This window comes from Portunus trituberculatus, chromosome 34, assembly GCF_017591435.1.
Source record: "Portunus trituberculatus isolate SZX2019 chromosome 34, ASM1759143v1, whole genome shotgun sequence".
NCBI lineage: Eukaryota > Metazoa > Arthropoda > Malacostraca > Decapoda > Portunidae > Portunus > Portunus trituberculatus.
The window spans coordinates 2205001-2225000 of record NC_059288.1 but is presented as its reverse complement, the minus strand read 5'-3'; the positions used below and the strand labels follow the sequence as shown (position 1 = coordinate 2225000).

At 44.8% G+C, this 20000-nt stretch overlaps 1 protein-coding gene across 2 annotated transcripts in view; it reads right to left on the bottom strand.

Moving 5' to 3' along the window:
* The window catches only part of LOC123512533 (innexin inx2-like), a 72160-nt gene that overhangs the window by 40422 nt on the left and 11738 nt on the right, over positions 1-20000 (bottom strand). Inside the window, exon 1 of one of the 2 annotated variants that reach the window (XM_045268955.1) lies at positions 2594-3479. The exons of the other annotated variant lie outside the window; for it this stretch is intronic. Within the exon in view, the coding sequence (XP_045124890.1) occupies positions 2594-2609 (16 nt within the window). The 5' untranslated portion in view covers positions 2610-3479. Of the gene's footprint in view, positions 1-2593; positions 3480-20000 lie in introns of those variants that run through there. 2 annotated transcript variants of the gene reach the window in all.

Below are 20000 nucleotides of genomic sequence, written 5' to 3'. Positions count from 1 at the left end.
GGGAGGAATGGAGGGGAGGGAAGGGAAGGGAACTACATGGGATGAAGGGGAGGGGAGAAGGGAGAGATGGAAGAGACTAAAGGAAGGAGAAGGATGTGAAGGGATGAAGAGAAGGGAAGAGAGAGAAGAAGGAGGAAGAAAGGGAGGAGGGAAGGGAAGGAGAGAAGGGAGAGATGGAATAAACTAAAGGAGAAGGATGTGAAGAGATGAAGAGAGGGGAAAGAAGAAAATAAGAAGGAATAGAAGGAAGATAAGGAGAAGAATGAAGGGAAAGGGTGGAAGGAAGGGGAGGGAAGAGAACTAGAAGAGATGAAGGGAAGGAGAAAATGGAGAAAAGAAGGAAACTAAAGAAGGGGAAGGATACGAAAAGACGAAAGAAGAGAAGGAAAGGAACCGGAAGGAACGGAAGGAAGGTATAGGGAAGAAGGAAGAGAAGAATAGGTGAAGGAAGGGGGGGAAGGGGAGGTGATGGGACTCACGCTAAGCCCCCATCACTCAATTTACCTCTATACCCTTTTAAACCAGGTAACTCATTAAGACCAGGTGTGTGTGTGTGTGTGTGTGTGTGTGTGTGTGTGTGTGTGTGTGTGTGTGTGTGTACCGGTGTGTGGAAAACGGAGGCCAAACAGAATATGGAGTGTCAGTGAACGATGAAATAGAAAAAAAAGTAAGGAACGAAAAAAAGGAAGAGAAAAGGAAGCATTGACAAGAAAAGAAAGCAGGAGAGAAAGGAAAATGAAGAGGAGAGGAAGGAAAAAAAAGAAAACAAAGGAACAAAGGAAGGAAGAAAGAAAGAAAGAGGAAAAGAAAAATTGAAAGGGAGAACAAATAAAAAACTAGAATATCGGTGAAAAAAAAAGGTAAAAAACAACACAAACGAAGGAAATGATAAAGAAAGAGAGAAAGAAAATAGAGAAAAAACAGGAACAAAACAAATAAAGGAAAGTTAATCAACAAGATGAACGAAAACATAAACAAGCGAACAGAGAAAAAGAGAAAGAAAATACGAAACAAATCATAAAAAAAGAGAAAGAGGAAGAAGAACAAAAAGAGAGAGAGAGAGAAAGAGGAAGAAAAACAGACAGCATAAGATATCAAGAAAAACAAGAAAATGAGACAGAAAGGAATAAAGAAAGAAAGCAGACTATCTTTCTTTTTATCTTTACATCATTATCTTCATCCCTCCGTTTATCTCCCGTTTATCTCTATTTTCTCTCTTACTGTACTCCGGGGAATAAAATTAAACTGTGTAACGGGACTGTGTGTGTGTGTGTGTGTGTGTGTGTGTGTGTGTGTGTGTGTGTGTGTGTGTGTGTGTGTGTGATAATCGAGTCTTGATGGGCGTGTCCTTGACTCTCTCTCTCTCTCTCTCTCTCTCTCTCTCTCTCTCTCTCTCTCTCTCTCTCTCTCTCTCTCTCTCTCTCTCTCTCTCTCTCTCTCGTGTGCATCACTCCACATCCGGTCTCTTATCTCACTTCGCAAAACCTCCACACACACACACACACACACACACACACACACACACACACACGCACGCACACGGTTCAGTGGGCGTGGCACCGGTTAGGGATGTTTGTGGGGGTTTTTGGGGGTGGGGGGTGGGGGCGTGTGGGGAATAAAATAAAGAAAGGTTAAGAGTGGGGGGAGAGACATTCTGTGAGATAGTGAGATACATACGAAATTAATCTCTCTCTCTCTCTCTCTCTCTCTCTCTCTCTCTCTCTCTCTCTCTCTCTCTGAAAGAAAGACGCAATTCAAGGAAAAAAGTTACTAGAGGGAGAAAATAGGAAAGAAAAACAACAGAATGATAAAGACGATGAAAATAAAGAAATAGGAACGAAAAGTAGAGGAAGGGAGAGGAAGTAGGAAAAAAATAAACTCATTAAAAGTAAAAAATATGACACGGTAGCGGGAAGAGAGACAGAGACAGGGAGTAGGGGGAAAAGTAGGACGTGTTGGGATGTCGGGAGCCATGTCATGTGTGTTTGTAGAATATTTTGGCGAGTGGGAGCCTTTAAGATACCCTATGGACGGCTAGTCAGGTGTGTGATGTCCCTTTGTCCCGTCTCGTCAGCCTCTTTGTAGTGATTTGAATATGAAAGATGTTTGCAAAGACTGGAGAGGAGAGAGAAGGATTGAAACGCACTATTCCTCTCTCTCTTTTTTTCTCTCTCTCTTCTTTCACCACGCTTCACGCCAATGACTCCCCTCTTCGCCTCTTTTCTCTCCCTTTTTTTCTTTTCCGTCTCAATTCTTTCCTGGTATGAGAGGATCACTTGCCCTCAGCATCGAAGTTTCTTTCATTAGTGAAGGGAAAAAGGGAAAAAAAAGCGAGAATTGTACTTTTTAGGGTTTTAAATCGAGGAGGAGAAATTACAGAAGAGGGAGGGGAGTATTGGGGGTTAGATGAGAGGTGGGGGAGGAGGGAAGGGGTTGACAGAAAGGACTAGGTTAGGTTAGGTTAGAAAGGGTTGTCAGGTAAAGAGCAAAGGAAAGGTGTTGAAAAGAGGTTGTAGGGAAGGTTGCCAGGTGAGATAACTTAATGTAGAGTAATGTAAAGGTAAGACACGTTAATTAAAGCAAGGCACCTCACCTGAACTCCGGAACATGATGCGATGGGGGTAATTTTCTCCCGCTCACTTTCTCACTTTCTTTAATCACTGTCTTTACAACATGGGTATCACAGGGGCGGGGGGAAGGGCGGCTTTGGTGGAGGCGTGTGTGTGGGTGTGGAGGAGCGGCGGTGTGTGGAAGGCGCGGGGTGGCGGGCAAGTGAGGGAAGGCTGTGAGTGGAGGCGGTGGTGAGGGCCTCGATTCACAACTCACTACTCCACTATGGGGAATGTTGCCACTGACGAGCTTGCTGGTAGTAGTGGTGGTGATGGTGGTGGTGGTGGTGGCGGTGGTGGCGGCGGTGGGTGCGCGCTATTGATAGGAAGAGCTATTTTGGTGGTGGTTGATGTTGTGGATGTTGATGTGGTGTTCTTGGTAGTGGTGGCGGTGGCGGTGGTGATGCAGCCAGCAGAGGAGACAGCTGCAGGGGCAGGGCAGGAGGGGTGCACAGTACTGTCATGTGTCGCCTCTGGTTATCGGGGAGCCGTGACGCGTCACGATGGGCGAGGGTCGCGGCTGTTATCGGGTGTCCCTGCCAGACGGTAATGAGGAAAGCTGACCTCCAGCCACTCACTCACGCACGCACGCACACGCGCACGCACGCTCACGCATCCACACTCCGCCACAGAGCAACTGTTATCCTATACAGGCGTAGAAAGTGGCGCTGCTTGTTGCCGCGCGGGGCGGGGTAGGCCGGGCCGGAGCGCGGGGTGGTATGGTGCAGCCTGGTCCAGGGCGGGGCGGGGCTGGGCGTGCTGGCACTACGCACTATCGTAACAAGCGTCCGTCACGTGACTTTCTAATCGCCGCAATCACCACATTAATGTCAGCGGCGAGTCATTCAGGAAGGCGCGGCGCCTCTCAACTCCTGCCGCGGAGAGGTGGTGCTCGGGTGGGGGGGACGGGGGGGGGGCGTGACGGAGACACTGTGCGCACACGTCCCCAGGGAAGAGGTGACGGGACGGTGCCTGCAGGAAGCGCGAGGGCGTCCCTGCGGTGTATGCGGCGCGGTGGTGTTTGCGCAGGTGCCGTGGATTGGCGGCGCCTTCACCTGCCTGTGTTGACTCTCGTACGGGCCGCGAGGCAGCGGCTGCGTGTGGAGGCAGCGCCGTGTGTGTACAGCTGCACTGCGCTGCACACACAAGCGTAGCGGGGCGATGCTGGCGTGCTGCACGTGCCGTGCTGCAGGAGGGTGCGGAACGCGGGGGAGGCGGGGAGGATCTGAGCGTCGGGCGGGAGCGGCACCCGACGGTGTCCCACGGGTCGCCAGCAGTCACTGGGGCGGCCGCCCGACGACAGCAGAGGCCCCTGTTGCCCCACCCCCGGGTGACACCCCGCCCCCACCACCACCCCTCAGCCCCGGGCCGCCCCTCGGGGACCAGCACTCACCTGGGCTGAAATGTGAGGCGGCGGGAGGGAGGGGGTGGGGGGTGAAGGGGCAGGCTATGGCAACACACAAGGTGGCTGAGGACACAGCTGACCTGCTCTGACCAGGCCTGCTGCTGCTGCTGCTGGCGCTGCTGGCCCCCACCGGACGTGCGTCTCGGAGCGCTGATTGGCCTGCCTGGCAGTGTCACCCTTAATTAAGGGGAGGGAGGGATGCTGGCTGCTATTGGACTCTGCTGGGTGAGGGCAGCGGGCCACCCTCGCCCTGGCCGGGAGTGGAGTCCCTCCCGCAGTGGCCGCCGGCACCACGCAGATTGGGGAATATGATGGCACGATAAGTTCTTTATATCGTACATCTTGGTTTTTGTGGCTCGTGGGGTGTGTGGGAGGGAATGGGAGGATGGGAGGACAGGAGGGGAAGGAAGGGGGGAAGGGAGGGGCGAAGGGCTCCCCCCACTACTTCATGCGTCACCTGTGATGTGCAGTTTCCTCCAAGTCCTCAGACCACCGGCGCCAGCGGGGTGCCGTCAGCAGGCGCGGAGCACGAGGGCCTTCCCATCATGCTGCCTGCGCCCTACCCGCGACGCCTTCTCAGAGCGGCTGGTGTGCGGGTGCCTGGGCGCGTCACCTGATCCGTGGTGGGTGTACTGGCAGGGCGGGGCCAAGTAACGGTACCCCGGGGGAGGCGCCCTAGGTGTGTCCGGCCAGCGGCGAGGAAAGGGGAGCTTCTTATCGTGGCGTGGCGTCGAGCGCCGCCACGCAAGATAGAGTCCTTGCACATTTCTCATTGGGGCGGGTGGGGGGCGGGAGTGGCGTCCAGGGCGTCCAGGACGGCAGTGAACAATTGCTTTGTTACCGGCGCGGCATATATGGCGGCGGCAGGATAGCCCAACCCAGCCCCTCTCCCCGCCCAGTCCCGTCCCGCTGTCCCACCGCCCCAGCAGGGTCTCGGAGCACCCTGTAGGGCGCTCTGGGATACCTGTCTGGAGCGTGACAGGTAAATAAGGGGCGGGGGACGCACGCCCGTCACATTTCACCTTGCCGCGTCACACTCACGCGTCACAGCGGCGTCACAATCTAAATATACCAACGCGGTGACGCTTTTTCCCTGTATGCAATCAGTCACGGGGCGGGTGGGGAGCTGGGACAAGGCCTTGGCTGGGTAGGGGTGGCTGGGGTCTATATTGGGGTGGCGAGGGGCGGGGCGGGGCGAGGCGGGGCGACGGGAGGTTTTGGTTACGGAAATACGAGTCCAACTTTCGGGCGATAACTAACCCCCATCCCCATCCCCCTTCCCCCGCCCCTCACCCACAGCAGGACGGGTCTCAGTTGGAGAGAGGGGTATTTCAGGTGTGGCCAGTATTGCGGGGACACGGTGGGGGGAGGAGAAGTGGGGGGAGGTTTGGGGGTGGGGAAGGAAGGGGCAAGGCACAAGGGGTGAGGATGGGGTAGAGGATAGTAGAGGGGCGGAACGGAATCGTGGGAGCGAAAGGGGTGAGGGTCAAAGCAGTAGTAATAGTAGTAGTAGTAGTAGTAGTAGTAGTGGTGGTGGTGGTGGTTGTAGTGGTGGTGGTAGAGTGAGAGAGGCTTGGGAGCGAGGGACAGAGAGTGGCACTGTGAGGAGCGGTGAGGGTCAATGAGGTCTGATTGGGCTTAATGAGGCTTGTGGCATGGCTGGGAGGCTCACGAGGAGGGAGAGGAGGAGGAGGAGTTAAGACTGACCTACTAGCATGTGATGTTAGTCAGTTTTGGGATGAAAAAAAAAAACCTCCTCCTCCTCCTCCTCCTCCTCCTCCTCCTCCTCCTCCTCCTCCTCCTCCTCTCCACCTCCTCCTCCTCCTCCTCCTCCTCCTCCTCCTCCTCCTCCTCCTCCTCCTCCTCCTCCTCCTCCTCCTCCTCTTCTTCCTCGTCTTGCTATCATCTTCCCACTCCTTTCTTGTTTTTTTCCTTCTAATTCTTCTTCTTCTTCCTTCTCCTCCTCTTTACTGCTCTCTTCTCTCCCCTCGTTCTTCTCATATACTCCATTTCTTTCTAAGTTTTCTTTTTATTCCCTCTGTACCTCATCCTTCTCTTCTCTTCTCTTCTAATCTTCCTCTTCCTCCACGTCCTCCTCGTCTTTGTTTTTCTCTGTACCTCTACACCTAATTTTATCTTCGTCATAGTCCTTCCTCCTTTTCTTCCTCCATATTCCTTCTAAACTTCTTTCTTCTCCACCTCCTTATTTTTCTCTATTTCCTCTATACCTCATCATTCTTCCTCCTCTTCCTCCTCTTCTTCCTCCTCCTCCTCCTTTTCCATAGACGGGCCAACACTAATGATAGATAACCAATAAACCTTCTCTCTCTCTTTTCTCTACTAATGGGACAAGGAAAATCTGGTTTTGCTCTCTATAAATGGAGGAACCTTCTCTTTTAAGGGCCAAGAGAGAGGCGGGGCGTGTAACCTGTAACCTGTAACCCCTTCGTCAGGCAGGCCGGGTAGCGAAGGGCACAAGGGGGTAAATATATAAGGCGTTGTGACTTCTTTCCTTTCTTTGCTGCGCGGAGTGAAAAGTTATAGTGATGATTCTTGTGACTTGTTGGTAGTGTGTCTTGGTTAGATGAGGTTAGGATAGGTTGTAGGGTTCAGAGAGAGAGAGAGAGGGGGCGGAGGGGGAAGAGAGAGAGAGAGAAAGAGATTACATAATTATATTGTACCACTAACACACAAATACACACACAAAAAAAAAAAAACTTTACATCTCCTTCTACACATTACCTGTCTGAGAATGAGAAATGAAGACAGGAGGGAATATAGAGAGAGAGAGAGAGAGAGAGAGAGATGTAGCAACAGGTAAGAAGTTGAATAGATAGGTGAGGTAGATGAGAGGACAGGTGAGATGAGGCTTGTACAGGTGTGAAGTGACAGGTAAAGAAGGTGAAAGTATAGGTAAAGACGTGAACTGACGGGGGAAGTGATGAGGTGTGACGTGGACAGGTGAAGTGACAGGTGGAATAAGGGGGTGAGTACTGTAGCGTAGCATTAGTCTGTGAGATGAGGGGTCTGAGGTGAGGTGACGTGAGGTGAAGTATTTGAGGGGAGCTGAAGTGAAGTGAATATATTTAATGGGTGTCTAAGTGAGGTAGAGACAATTTAAAAGCAAGTTAAGTGAGATGAGATGAAATAACACAGGCGGAAGTGAGTTGAAGTGAGCTGACATGATAGGAAGTGAAGGCATTTGAAGCTTTTCTGAAGGATGTTTAAATGAGAGATATGATTTGAAGTTAAATGATGAAATGAAATAACATCGGCAGAAATAAGTTAATATGAGTTGACATGAGATGAAATGAAGCTGAATGAAACAACACGAAGAGATGTGAGTTGACATGAGTTAGTAGGAATTGAAGTGAAGCTAAACGTAAATCGACATGAGTAAACTGAAGTGAGTCGACATGAGTGAAGTGAATTTTCCCAGAAGTCCTGAATATCTACTTTTCTGGAGGAGGAGGAAGAGGAGGAGGAGGAGGAGGAGGAGGAGGAGGAGGGGGTGTGTGGGGAGTGGGGGGAGTGGGAGTGAGAGTCAGGGCATAACAGGAATTGTATTGGGGGCGGAGAGAGGGGGGGCAGGTAGAGGTAGAGGAAATTTAATACCTTGAGAAACATTCATGTGAAATCTTACTCTTTTATCTTTCTTCCTTTTCTTTATTATTTATTTTCTCGTTTTCGTCTTATCTTTCTTTATGGGAACTGATTTCGTTTTTTTAAGAGAGAAAGAGAGAGAGAGAGGGAGAGAGAGTTTTTCTTTCCCCCTCTCTCTCTCTCCCTCCCTCTCATCATATCAACTCAAAAAGCACAACGTACAAATTCAACTAACTATATTTAGACACTTTATAACACATTAGGACGAGAATTCCTTGCACTTATTGTTTGAGAAGTGAAAGACGTTAAGACAGAATGACGATAATTACCTAATTATAACACAGGAAGAGAAAAGAGACAGGTGTAAGGTGCTAACGAAGTGGTGAAAGTCATTAGCAGGTAAGGGGGAGGGTTGGGGTGGAGATATGAATGAGGGGGGAGGAGATGAAGGAGGGGGCAGGAAATGCGGACTTAGGAGTAAATAGGAGGCGAGAGAGAGAAAGAAAGGAAAAGAAGAGATATGTTTAAAGAGACAAAGAGAGTTAAGAGAAGAGGGAAAAAGGAAGGAAGGAATGGAGGAAATAAAGGAGAGAGAGAAGGAAGTAAATGAAGCTATGAAGGAAGAACAAGATAGATGAAATGAAGCACAAAGGAGGGAAAGAAGAAGACGAGAGGATGGAAACGAAAATGGAACAAGAGAATGAATAAAAGAGAAAAAAAAGAACAAAATGATGAAGAGAAGGAAATACATAACATAGAAGAAGAAATGGTGAATAAAGAGCGTAGATAAAGAGAAAAGAAAAATAAATATGGTATAAATAAAGAGAGGAAAAAGAGGAAAGAGGAAAGAGGAGAGGAAAAAGGAGAAAAACAAGGAAAACAAGGAAATGAGAGAAAATAGAGAATTAGAAAATATAGAGGACAGAGAGAAAAAGAAAGAAAAGAAAAAAGAGAGTAAAATAAGAAAATGTAAGAAAAAAGAGGGAAAAAAGATAACGAGAGAAAAAAGGAAAACAGGAAATGAATTCTTGTTACACATGTTACTGCGATCACACCTGCACACACACACACACACACACACACACACACACACACACACACACACACACACACACACACACACCAAATCAAGCGGAAGGAAAGTGATGTGTATGTGTGTGTGTGTGTGTGTGTGTGTGTGTGTGTGTGTGTGTGTGTGTGTGTGTGTGTGTGTCTGCAACATCAATATTGAAAGAAGGTAATGTATGTAAGTATGTAAGAATTCAATACATTTCTAGTCTCTCCTTTCATCAATAACGAGTAAATAATTAGAGTTATTCATTTATCTGTGTATTCATTCGTTCATTGGGGTATTCATCTGGTCCCTCATTCATTCGCTCGCTTCCATGCCATTCTCTGTCCATCGTCGCTTGTCAGAATGAGTGAGAGAAAACAAACACACCAAACGAGAATGTTGTAATGAAATGCACAGATGTTTTGTGCAATATGTTGAGGAGGAGGAGGAGGAGGAGGAGGTGGTGGTGGTGGTGGTGGTGGTGGTGGTGGAAGGAGGAAAATAATAATGATGTTAATAGAAGAAGAAGAAGAAGAAGAAGAAGAAGAAGAAGAAGAAGTAAAATTAGGAAAATAACGTGGAGGAGCAGGAGAAGAAGAAGAACTAGAAGAAGGAGGAGGAGGAGGAGGAGGAGGAGGAGGAAACACTATAGTCAACAGTGTAAAATAAACACAAAGAAATAGAAGAACATGAGAGAGAGAAAGAAAGAGAGAGAGAGAGAGAGGGGGGGGCGTATCTTCCTCACCTGTTTACTTGCACAGGTGAGTTCGACTGAGATTTAAATACACGTGTAAAGTGATTAAGAGAGAGAGAGAGAGAGAGAGAGAGTGTGTGTGTGTGTGTGTGTGTGTGTGTGTGTGTGTGTGTGTGTGTGTGTGTAATTCACCTCGGTCATCTGCTGGTCACCCAGCGCAGAGCTCATAGATCGATCTTCGGGTAGGACTGAGACCACAACACACAACACACACCGGGAAAGCGAGGCCACAACCCTTCGAGTTACATCCCGTACCTGTTTTACTGCTAGGTGAATTAAGAGGCTTGCCCATTTGCCTCGCCGCTTCCGGGACTCGAACCCGGCCATCTCGATTATGAGTCGAGCGTGCTAACCACTACACTATGCGGTGTGTGGTGTGTGTGTGTGTGTGTGTGTGTGTGTGTGTGTGTGTGTGTGTGTGTGTGTGTGTTGACTTTCTCATTTGCATATCTCGTTGGTGGATAATTTTTATGTATGTATGTATGTATGTATGTATGTATGTATGTGTATATAAATTTTTCCTTATCATTTCTGTGATGTATGTTAAAGTGACTGTCTGTTTGTATGTCTGTCTTTTCTAGTGTCTATTTCTGTCTGTATGTATGTGTAAATCAGTATGTACGTCTGTCTATCTATCTCATCATTTCTCTCTCTCTCTCTCTCTCTCTCTCTCTCTCTCTCTCTCTCTCTCTCTCTCTCTCTCTCTCTCTCTCTCTCTCTCTCTCTCTCTCTCTCTCTCTCTCTCTCTCTCTCTCTCTCTTTGTGTGTGTGTCTGTGTCTGTCTGTCTGTCTGTCTGTCTGTGTGTCTGTCTGTCTGTACGTTCATATACATTACAAACTCCTGAACAAAACATAATAATTTCCTCATCGTTTAATTAATTCACTTCAGCACTTATATCATTAGCATTTTTGGCATTCATGAATATCTTGCTTTACTATCGCTATTGGTCTCCTCGGCATGCATGGTAGAGGTACGATAATTAGCATACAAACAGATAAACTTCTCACTTACACCACAACACCAACAGGTAAACAATTCAAGTGTTATATATTTTTTTATACCGAACAATGAAGGATGAGAGGTGACGAAAGGAAGGTGAAAGAAGTAACTGGGAGGAATAAGAAGAGAGAGAGAGAGAGAGAGAGAGAGAGAGAGAGAGAGAGAGAGAGAGAGAGAGAGAGTAAAGATGAGTAAATATTGGAGATAATGAATAAAATATAGTAATAGACTTTGGATGTAAGAAGGAGGTGGACTGAAGAGAGATAGAAAGAAGAGAATGAATAAGAGAGAATATTAATAATCTTTACATGAAAGAAAAAAGATGGAAGAATGAGGAGATAGAAAAAAAGAATAGTAAATGTAGGGTATGATGAACAAAAGAGAGAATTAACTACTTTAAAGATGAAATAAGAGATAGAGGAATGAGAGAGAATGACGAAACAGTAAGAAAATGATAACAATGAATGCAAAGATGAAAAAGAGATAGAGAGATAGAAGAGAAAGAGATGTAATGAACAGTGAGTTGAGAAAAAAAAAAAAGGAGAAGAGGAGAAATGAAGGAAAATATGAACTGAGGAGATGAGGTGGAGTAAATAAAATAGATAATAACGAGAGAAAAATAATAAAATAATAAATGAAGAATGATAAAAGAAAATAAACGAAGGAGATAAAAGAAGAAAATCCAATGATGCATATTAAGTAGAACATGGATAGAAAAGAGAAACTAGGAAAGTAACAAGATGAACAGGGGACATGGAGAAAAGGAAGATAATTAAATGCGCAAAGAAAAAGAAAAAAAAAAACAGAAAGAAATATTAAAGAAACAAGAGAATAGCAATAATGAACTGTACAAACACAAAGAAACATAAAAGAAAATAAGGAAAAAAGAAAAAGGAAAAAGAAAAAGGAAACTGCACACGGACAGACAAATAAAGAAATAAATAAACAAACAGAAAGACAGACAGACTGACAGACAGATAAACATAGAATGAGTGGCATAGAGAGAGAGAGAGAGAGAGAGAGAGAGAGAGAGAGAGAGAGAGAGAGAGAGAGAATAATTAGAGCAAGAAATATGAATACCTGTTTATAAAAGAAGGAGGAGGAGGAGGAGGAGGAGGAGGAGGAGGAGGAGGAGGAGGAGGAGGCTGCGGGTACGTGGAGATAAGCTACCTGTCCATCCTACTCACCTGAGCAACTCACCTGCCAGGCACTCACACCTTAATGAGTTCACAGGAGTAGTACCTGTTCTTATTGTTTCTCCTGTTTATCACAATTCCTCCTCTTCCTACTTTCTCCTCGTGTGTTTGCTTATTTCTTGTGTTTGTTTATGGGTTTTTATTTCTCTCTTGTTTTTTCTTTGTGTTTGTGGCATTATTAGTGTTTGTTTTGCTTGTTTTTGGTCTTTTTGTTGATTTTTATTCTTGTTATTCCTTTCGTTCTTCTCTCTTCTCTTGTTCTGCTCGTGTGTGTGTGTGTGTGTGTGTGTGTGTGTGTGTGTGTGTGTTATAATTTGTCCGTTCATATTTCACACACAAATAAAAAAAAGATATATAAAACAACACAACTAAGACATAACAAAACCAATTTGAAAAGAAACCAAAAAGAAAAAATAGAAAAGAAAAAAAAGAAAAATTCAACCAAACGACGAAAACACAAACAAAACGAAGGAAAATGAAGAACAACGAAACAAACTGAAGGAAGGATGAACACTTGCAATACAAAGAAGAAGAAGAAGAAGAGAAAAAAAGAAGAAAATATAAGTACATACTATTGAGAAAACCAACATAGATACAATTTTGGCAAAGGGTTTTCAGACACGCGAGGAGCAAGACAGGCAGGTAGACAGGTAAGGGCCTCCGTCTTTACCTGGCGTGTGTGGGCGTGAGCGTGCAGGCGTGCCTAGTAGCGCAGGAGGAGGTGTGGGCGGAGATGAAACTAGAACTGAACTGCGGATGTGTGAGAGTCTTGCTGGACACACACGCACACACACACACACACACACACACACACACACACACACACACACACACACACAGTCAGACACCTGCTTTACGCGTTTGTGTGTGTGTGTTTGGCTATCACACAGACGGCTGAGCATCGTGTGTGTGTGTGTGTGTGTGTGTGTGTGTGTGTGTGTGTGTGTGTGTTCAGTTACGCTAAGAGAGTGGTAGCCATCTCCCATCCAAACACGCCCTCTCTCAAACATCTTTTCCATTTAGTCTGCACGTGCCCCTCCCCTCCCTCCTCCTTCCCCTTTCTTCTTCCGTTCCCTTACTCTCCCCTTCACCACCCAACCACCTGCCTACCTCAACATTCGTTCTTCCACTCCCCTACCTGCCTCTCCCTGCCTCTCCCTGCCAATCCCTGCCTTTCCTGTTTTTCCCTTCCTCTCCCTGTCTTTCTCTGCCTATCCCTACCTTTTTCTGCCTTTTACTACCTTTCCATATCTCTCCCTGCCTTTCTGTCTCTCCCTACTTCTCCCTGCCTCTCCGTGCGTCTCCCTGCCTCACCCTGCCTTGGCTCCGAGCAGACGGCAAACACCTTTCACACGTGGGCAGGTGCGCGTGTCTGGAGCGTGTCGAAGTGGCTGAGGAGAGGCGCAGATCAACTCTCTCGCTGCGCAAAACAGAGCGGGCAATCACTTCCCTTTGTTGGACACACGAGCAAGCACAGGCAAACAACAAACACTGGAGAGAAAGAGAAAGAGAGCAAGAGAGAGAGAGAAAAAAAAAGAAGGGAAGATGGACTAAAGTGAACAGTTAGCTTAAATATTTTGTTACTCCCTTGCTTCTTATTATTTTTCTTCTTCCTCCTCTATTTTCTCGTGATCTTCCTCCTCTTCCTTCTTCTTTTATCATAGTAACAATAAATGAAACAACAAAACCGAGCAGTTATTTATATATTCCTCCTCCTCCTCCTCCTCCTCCTCCTCCTCCTCCTGCTCTTCTTCCTCCATGCCTAACTGTACTGCTCCTCCTGACTGTGAGTTATGCCCACCAGATTATTCACTGCGGTCTTAATAAAGGTCAGGAGCATATGTCAGGCTGTGTGTCATCCCGGCAGGCGTACTGGTCGTGGGAGGTACACTGTTGTTGGGGGAGGTAGACTGTGCAAGGGAAAAAGATTAAGTGTGAGTTAAAAAGTAGATATTTCTGTGGTGCTGAGGATTATAACTACTACTACTACTACTACTACTACTACTACTACTACTACTGCTACTGCTACTACTACTACTACTGCTACTGCTACTGCTACTGCTACTGCTACTACTACTACTACTACTACTACTACTACTACTGCTACTGCTACTGCTACTACTACTACTACTACTACTACTACTACTACTGCTGCTGCTACAACTTCTATAACTAAGTGATGTTTTTCCTTGTATTTGTTAATTGTATGAATAATTTAGACTAAACACTATCACAACACACACACACACACACACACACACACACACACACACACACACACACACACACACACACACACACACACACACACACATGCAAAGCTGTTCGTGTCACCAGTTCACCACAAGCTTATCTACTCTCATCTCCACATGCATCTCCACACTCATCTCCACACTCATCTCCACTACATTCTTGCTTCATTTCTTGTTGTCCTAATTACTTAACTACTGCAGACCTCCGCCTCCTCCTCCTCCTCCTCCTCCTCCTCCTCCTCCTCTTGCGTGTTTGCGTTTTCTTTCCAACGCAAAAAGAAAACGTGCGTCGCTTCATGAAAAGAAAGAAAGAAAGAAAGAAAAAGAACACACGTGATGATTTAATGTAATTCTATCTTTATCCTTCCTTTATTGATGTTAATTAACGTATCTATCTTTATCCTTATCTTTTGCAATGCTCATTATCATTATTTCCAGCCATTTGTGTATTTCATCTTCCTCTCTCTCACTTATCACACCTATCACTAAATCAGTACCTTATCTTTTACCTCGGTTCCTCATTATCACCACATTCATCCATTTATTCATGTATTTCATCCTCCTTCCCTTTACTTATCACCCCTATCATTAAACATTTACCTTATCTTTCTGCCTTATCTCTTTTTCTTCCTCCTTTATTTGCCGCGTTCCTGTGTCCACCAATCAGGAGAGAGTCACGAGCCTGCTACTCTCGACGTATATAAAGGTAAACGCATGAAGTGAAAAGAAAAATAAATGAAATAGGAAGAAAAATATACAAGTAAAGCACTTGAGAGGGAACATGGAGACAGAAAAGGAGGAGGAGGAGGAGGAGGAGGAGGAGGAGGAGGAGGAGGAGGAGGAGGAGGAGGAGGAGGAGGAGGAGGAGGAGGAGAGACAGGGCGGCTCTCTCACCCTGTAATTATTTTGTCAAGGGAACGATGTGGCACAGACTCTCTCTCTCTCTCTCTCTCTCTCTCTCTCTCTCTCTCTCTCTCTCTCTCTCTCTCTCTCTCTCTCTCTCTCTCTCTCTCTCTCTCTCTCTCTGACCTCCACCTTTCTATCTTCTCATTCTCCCTCCCTTTTTCTTTTATCTTCCTTTTCTTTTTTCTTTTCCTCCTGTTTTGTCTCTAGTTCTCTCCTTTTTTTCTCTTTCTTTTCTCCCTTTATTTTCTATACCACACTCTTCTGTCTCTATCTTTCATTTTCTTCCTCCTTCCTTTCTTCTCCCACTTTTTCCCATTGTATCTTTTCTTTCTTATTTCCGTCCCATTTCTACTTTTTTTTCTTTCTTCATTCATTCATTCATTCATATTTTCATTCTTTCTTCCTTCCTTTCCTTCCTTCCTTCGTTCCTTCGTTCCTTCCTTCAAATTTCCCTCCCCCTTGCTCTCCACACGTGTTTCCCAGTCTCCACAGGTGTTCCTCAGCCCCGTGTCCCTTAATTAACTAACGCCGGGCAGTTTCTCAGGTGTTACATGCAATTAACCCGTTCACTTCCATGACGTGTTTCTATATTCATTTTGCTTACGCTCTGCTGATTTTTTACAGCTTCAGAAACTCATATCGGAGATTTAAGAAGTGAAGACTCTGGCCATTAATCTTTTCACCTCCAAAGACCCCTCCTAATGTCAATAAAGTGGTCTAATTTTACATAAATCTCAAGGTTAAATGTGTCCCAGTACTGAAAGGGTTAAGAGTTAAGGTTAATTACTTTTTTTTTTATCTCTTGGGTTATTCAAAATTTTACTTATGAATGGTTGTGTTTCTGTTATATTTTTCTTGTATTTTTGTTTGGTTTGGTTTGTGATATTTTGGGTTCGTGTTTTGTGTGTTTGGTTTTGATTTTTTTTTTTTCTGTTTTTTTTCTTCCATTTTCTTTCGTTAATTCCTTTTTTTTTTTTATGTATATTTGAGTGTGTGCGTGTTTAAAGCTGGACTAATTGAGTGTAAGTGTTGTGGGGGGAGGAGATTACACACACACACACACACACACACACACACACACACACACACACACACACACCACCACCACCACCACCACCACCACCACCACCACCATTTACCGCAAGCTTTAATTAATATTTATCGCCGGTGTGTTCCGGTGCTCCCTTCCTCTTTCTCCACCCCTTATCTGTCTCATCTGTCCTCATTTTCCCCTCGTCATCTCTCAGTTTCCCCTCTTTATCACCTCTTCTCCTCTTCCTCCTCAAATCTTCCTTATATTTTTCGACCTATCTATTTTTTTTTTCTTTTTTCTTTTTTCAAGTTTCTCTGTTTCTTTCTCTGCTCTCTCCGTTTCCCGCTCCCTCTCCCTCTTCCCTCTTCCTCTCCCTCCTCCCTTCCTCCTCCCTTTTACAGTTAGAGGGATCGGCAGGCACGTAAAGACCTCAAGATTAATTCAAGTCTGATCACACACACACACACACACACACACACACACACACACACACACACACACACAGAGAGAGAGAGAGAGAGAGAGAGAGAGAGAGAGAGAGAGAGAGAGAGAGAGAGAGAGAGAGAGAGAGAGGTAATGTCTATAAAGAGAATACCAAGAAAGTGAGAGATGATGACGAGAGATGATAAACAAACACAAACAAACACAAACAAACACAAACAAGCGAACCAAACAGGAAAGAAGCAATCAAGCAAACAAATCTTATACTTCTTTGAAATTCTACACACAATGACGTCAATCTCTCTCTCTCTCTCTCTCTCTCTCTCTCTCTCTCTCTCTCTCTCTCTCTCTCTCTCTCTCTCTCTCTCTCTCTCTCTCTCTCTCTCTCTCTCTCTCTCTCAAGAGGTTACAGGTGAGGATAAGTGTCATCTTCCTCCTCCTCCTCCTCCTCCTCCTCCTCCTCCTCCTCCTCCTCCTCCTCCTCCTCCTCCTCCTCCTCTCTTCCCCTCTTCTTCCCCTCTCTTTTCTCCTTCTTCATCTCCTTTGCCTCGTCTGCCTCACTTAAACTTGTACCTTAACGGGATAAGTGGAGGAGGAGGAGGAGGAGGAGGAGGGATGATATGTAGTGTTCCTGATGCTCTATTTCTTACTGCCTCACCCTGCCTCACCCTTCCCTCACCCTAATCTCCCTGCATCATCCTATCCTATCTTACGTCACCCTATCGTCGTCCTCCCTCACTTTAGCCTCCCTGCTTCACCCTGTTATACCCTTTCCAATCCTACCTTCATCCTGCCTCATCCTTCCCTCATCCTATCCTCCTTGTCTTACGCTTCCTTATCCTTTTTTTCCAATCCTTCTTCACCCTATCCAATCTTTCACTGTGTCCTGTCTTTCTTCAAGTGTTCTATCCTATCTCACGCTGGCTTGTCTTACTTAATCCTATGCTCCCTGTCTCATCCTATCCGTACAGCCTCACCCTTCCTTCGTCAGTATCCTCCAACATCCCAGTCTCGTGTATCCTTTATCTGGTATCCTTCGGTGTGTCTTGCAGTGTTACAGTGTTATCAGCATCCTAGTGTGTGTGTGTGTGTGTGTGTGTGTGTGTGTGTGTGTGTGTGTGTGTGTGTGTGTGTGTGTCCCTTTCCTTTCTATAAACCATCTTTACACACTCACTCTCCCAGTCTCCCTCTCACTTCTCTCTCTCTCTCTCTCTCCCTGTCACTCACACCTTACCTTGCTCCAGTTACTGCCACACGTTCACAGAAGAACCCACGGACACTGACAAACATGTACACGCACATACGCCGCCGGTAAAACTGGGAGGGACACGCCACTGTTACCTATACGTGATCTAAGGACAGGTGTTCTCGGCCCAGGCAGGTGTACAAGTGTGAGGAGGGGGAGGAAGAGGAAGAAGAGGAAGATGGGGGAAATTGGGGATGAGAGAGAAGGGAAAGTGAAGTTGTGTATTTGAAGTTATATTTTATAGTTTTTTTGAGTTTTTTTATATATTTTTTTTTTCTACAAATTTTCGCATTTCATTTGATCCTACGAGAGGGTAAGGATTCTAAGGATGTTTATTAGGGACAGACAGAAGGAAGGAAGGAATAGTGACGGATTAAATAAAAGGGAAGGAATTTGAAAAAAGAGACAGTGATGCAACAAACATACGCACAATGAAAATAATGGATAATGAAAAGAGAGAATAAAAAGAGAGACAATAAAAGTAGAAGTAGAGAAAGAAGGAGACATGAAGTACGAAGAGACGAGAGAAAGGAAAGAAGTGAAGAGAGAAGGAAGAGATACAAATATGCAGCGAAAAATGAAAAGAGAGAGAATAGAGAAATAGAAGAAACAGATAGATTGAGAAAAAAAAGAGAAAAGAAACTGAAAAAAAAGAAAAAGAAGAGACAAAAAAAATAAATGAAATCAAGAGAAAACACCTAAAAAAAAAGATAGAGAGAAAACTTAAAATAGACACAGATAAAGAGAGAGAGAGAGAGAGAGAGAGAGAGAGAGAGAAAGAGACTGAAAAAACTGAAAAAAAGATGAGAGAGAAAGAGATAAGAGAGAAGAAGAGAGAGAAAGAAAGAGAGAGAGAGAGAGAGAGAGAGAGAAAGACATAAAACAGACACAGATAGATAGAGAAAAAAAAACTATGAAAATAAATAGACGAGAGAGAAAAAAAAAGGAAACAAATCAAGAGAGAAAGAAGAAATACAAAAATCAAACTAACCTGAAAGAAAAAAAAACAATAAAACAGAGAAATAGACAGAGAGTGAGACATAAAACAGACACAGACAGGTAAAAAGAAATACTGAGAAAAAATACAAGATAGAAAGGAAAAAAGATTAAGAAAGAAAGAAAAGAAACAAATGAAAAAAAAAACGACCATAGACAAAAAAAAATAGAGAAAAACATAAAACAGATACAGATAGATAGAGAGAGAAAAAAAGAGAAAATTGAAAAAAAGAGACGAAAGAAAGAAAGGAAAGAAATGAAAAACAAATAAGAAAAACGACCATAGACAAAAAAAAATTGAGAAAAACATAAAACAAACACAGGTAGATAGAGAGAGAAAAAAAAAGAGAAAATTGAAAAAAAGAGACGAAAGAAAGAAAGGAAAGAAATGAAAAGAGAGAAAGAAGTGATACAAATTTAAGAAACGACCCTGACGAAAGAAAAAAAAAAAAAAAAAGAGGACAAAAAAAAAAAAAGAGGGAGAGAAATAGATAAAACAAACACAGATAGACACAAAAGAAAAGAGAAAATAAATACCAAAAAGAAAGATACGAAAGAGAGAAAGGAAAAAAAGAATCATGAGAGAAAGAAGAGATAGAAAAATGAACAAACGAACCCGCCTGTAAAAAGAGAGAGAGAGAGAGAGAGAGAGAGAGAGAGAGAGAGAGAGAGAAAACAGACACACAAACATGTACTCTAAACACCTGTACTCACAAATGTCCCTTTCTCCCTCTCTCCCCACCAAGGCCTGTCACAATCACCCCCTCCTCTCTCTCTCTCCCCTTTTTCTCTCTCCCCTTCCCTCTCCCTCCCTCTCCTGTCACACCTGGCGACCGGAACTCCCAGGTGAGGTCTCCCAGGTGTGTCTGGCGCCCAGGTAAACACGTAAGGTCGACATTATCCTTTGTTTCGATTGTGATTTTGGTTCTAATTGGCGTGGCTTTTGTGTGTGTGTGTGTGTGTGTGTGTGTGTGTGTGTGTGTGTGTGTGTGTGTGTGTGTGTGTGTGTGTTTTTTTTCTTGTGTTTGTTTTGTTTTGTTTGGTTTCTTACGTGTTTGTTTCTGTTTGTTTGTTTGTTATTTTCTTTATTTATTCAGTTTTCTCTTGTTTGTTTTGTTTGTTTTGGCTTGTTGAGTGAAATTTATATAGACGGGTCCATCTTTTCCTCTTTGTCTTTCCTTTTTCTCTTTGTTTTATCCATTTAGGGCTGTTTGTTTGTCTGTCTGTCTGTGTGTGTGTCCTTCCCTCGCCCTCTTTCTCTCACACTCCCTCTCACTCCCCTCCACCTCTCCCCCTCCTCTCTTTCATCCTCCATTTCTTCCCTCCTGTTGTTCTGTTTCACTCATTTTCCTTCTTCCTCTTTTTTCCCCTCTTCCTTTATTTCCATCTCCCTTGTTTCCTTCATCCTCTCCCCTCTTTCTTTCACTCTCTTCCTTCTTCCCCTTTTTCTTTCGCCTTTCCCTTTATTTCCATCTTTATTTCCTTCGCCTTCTCCCCTCTCCGCT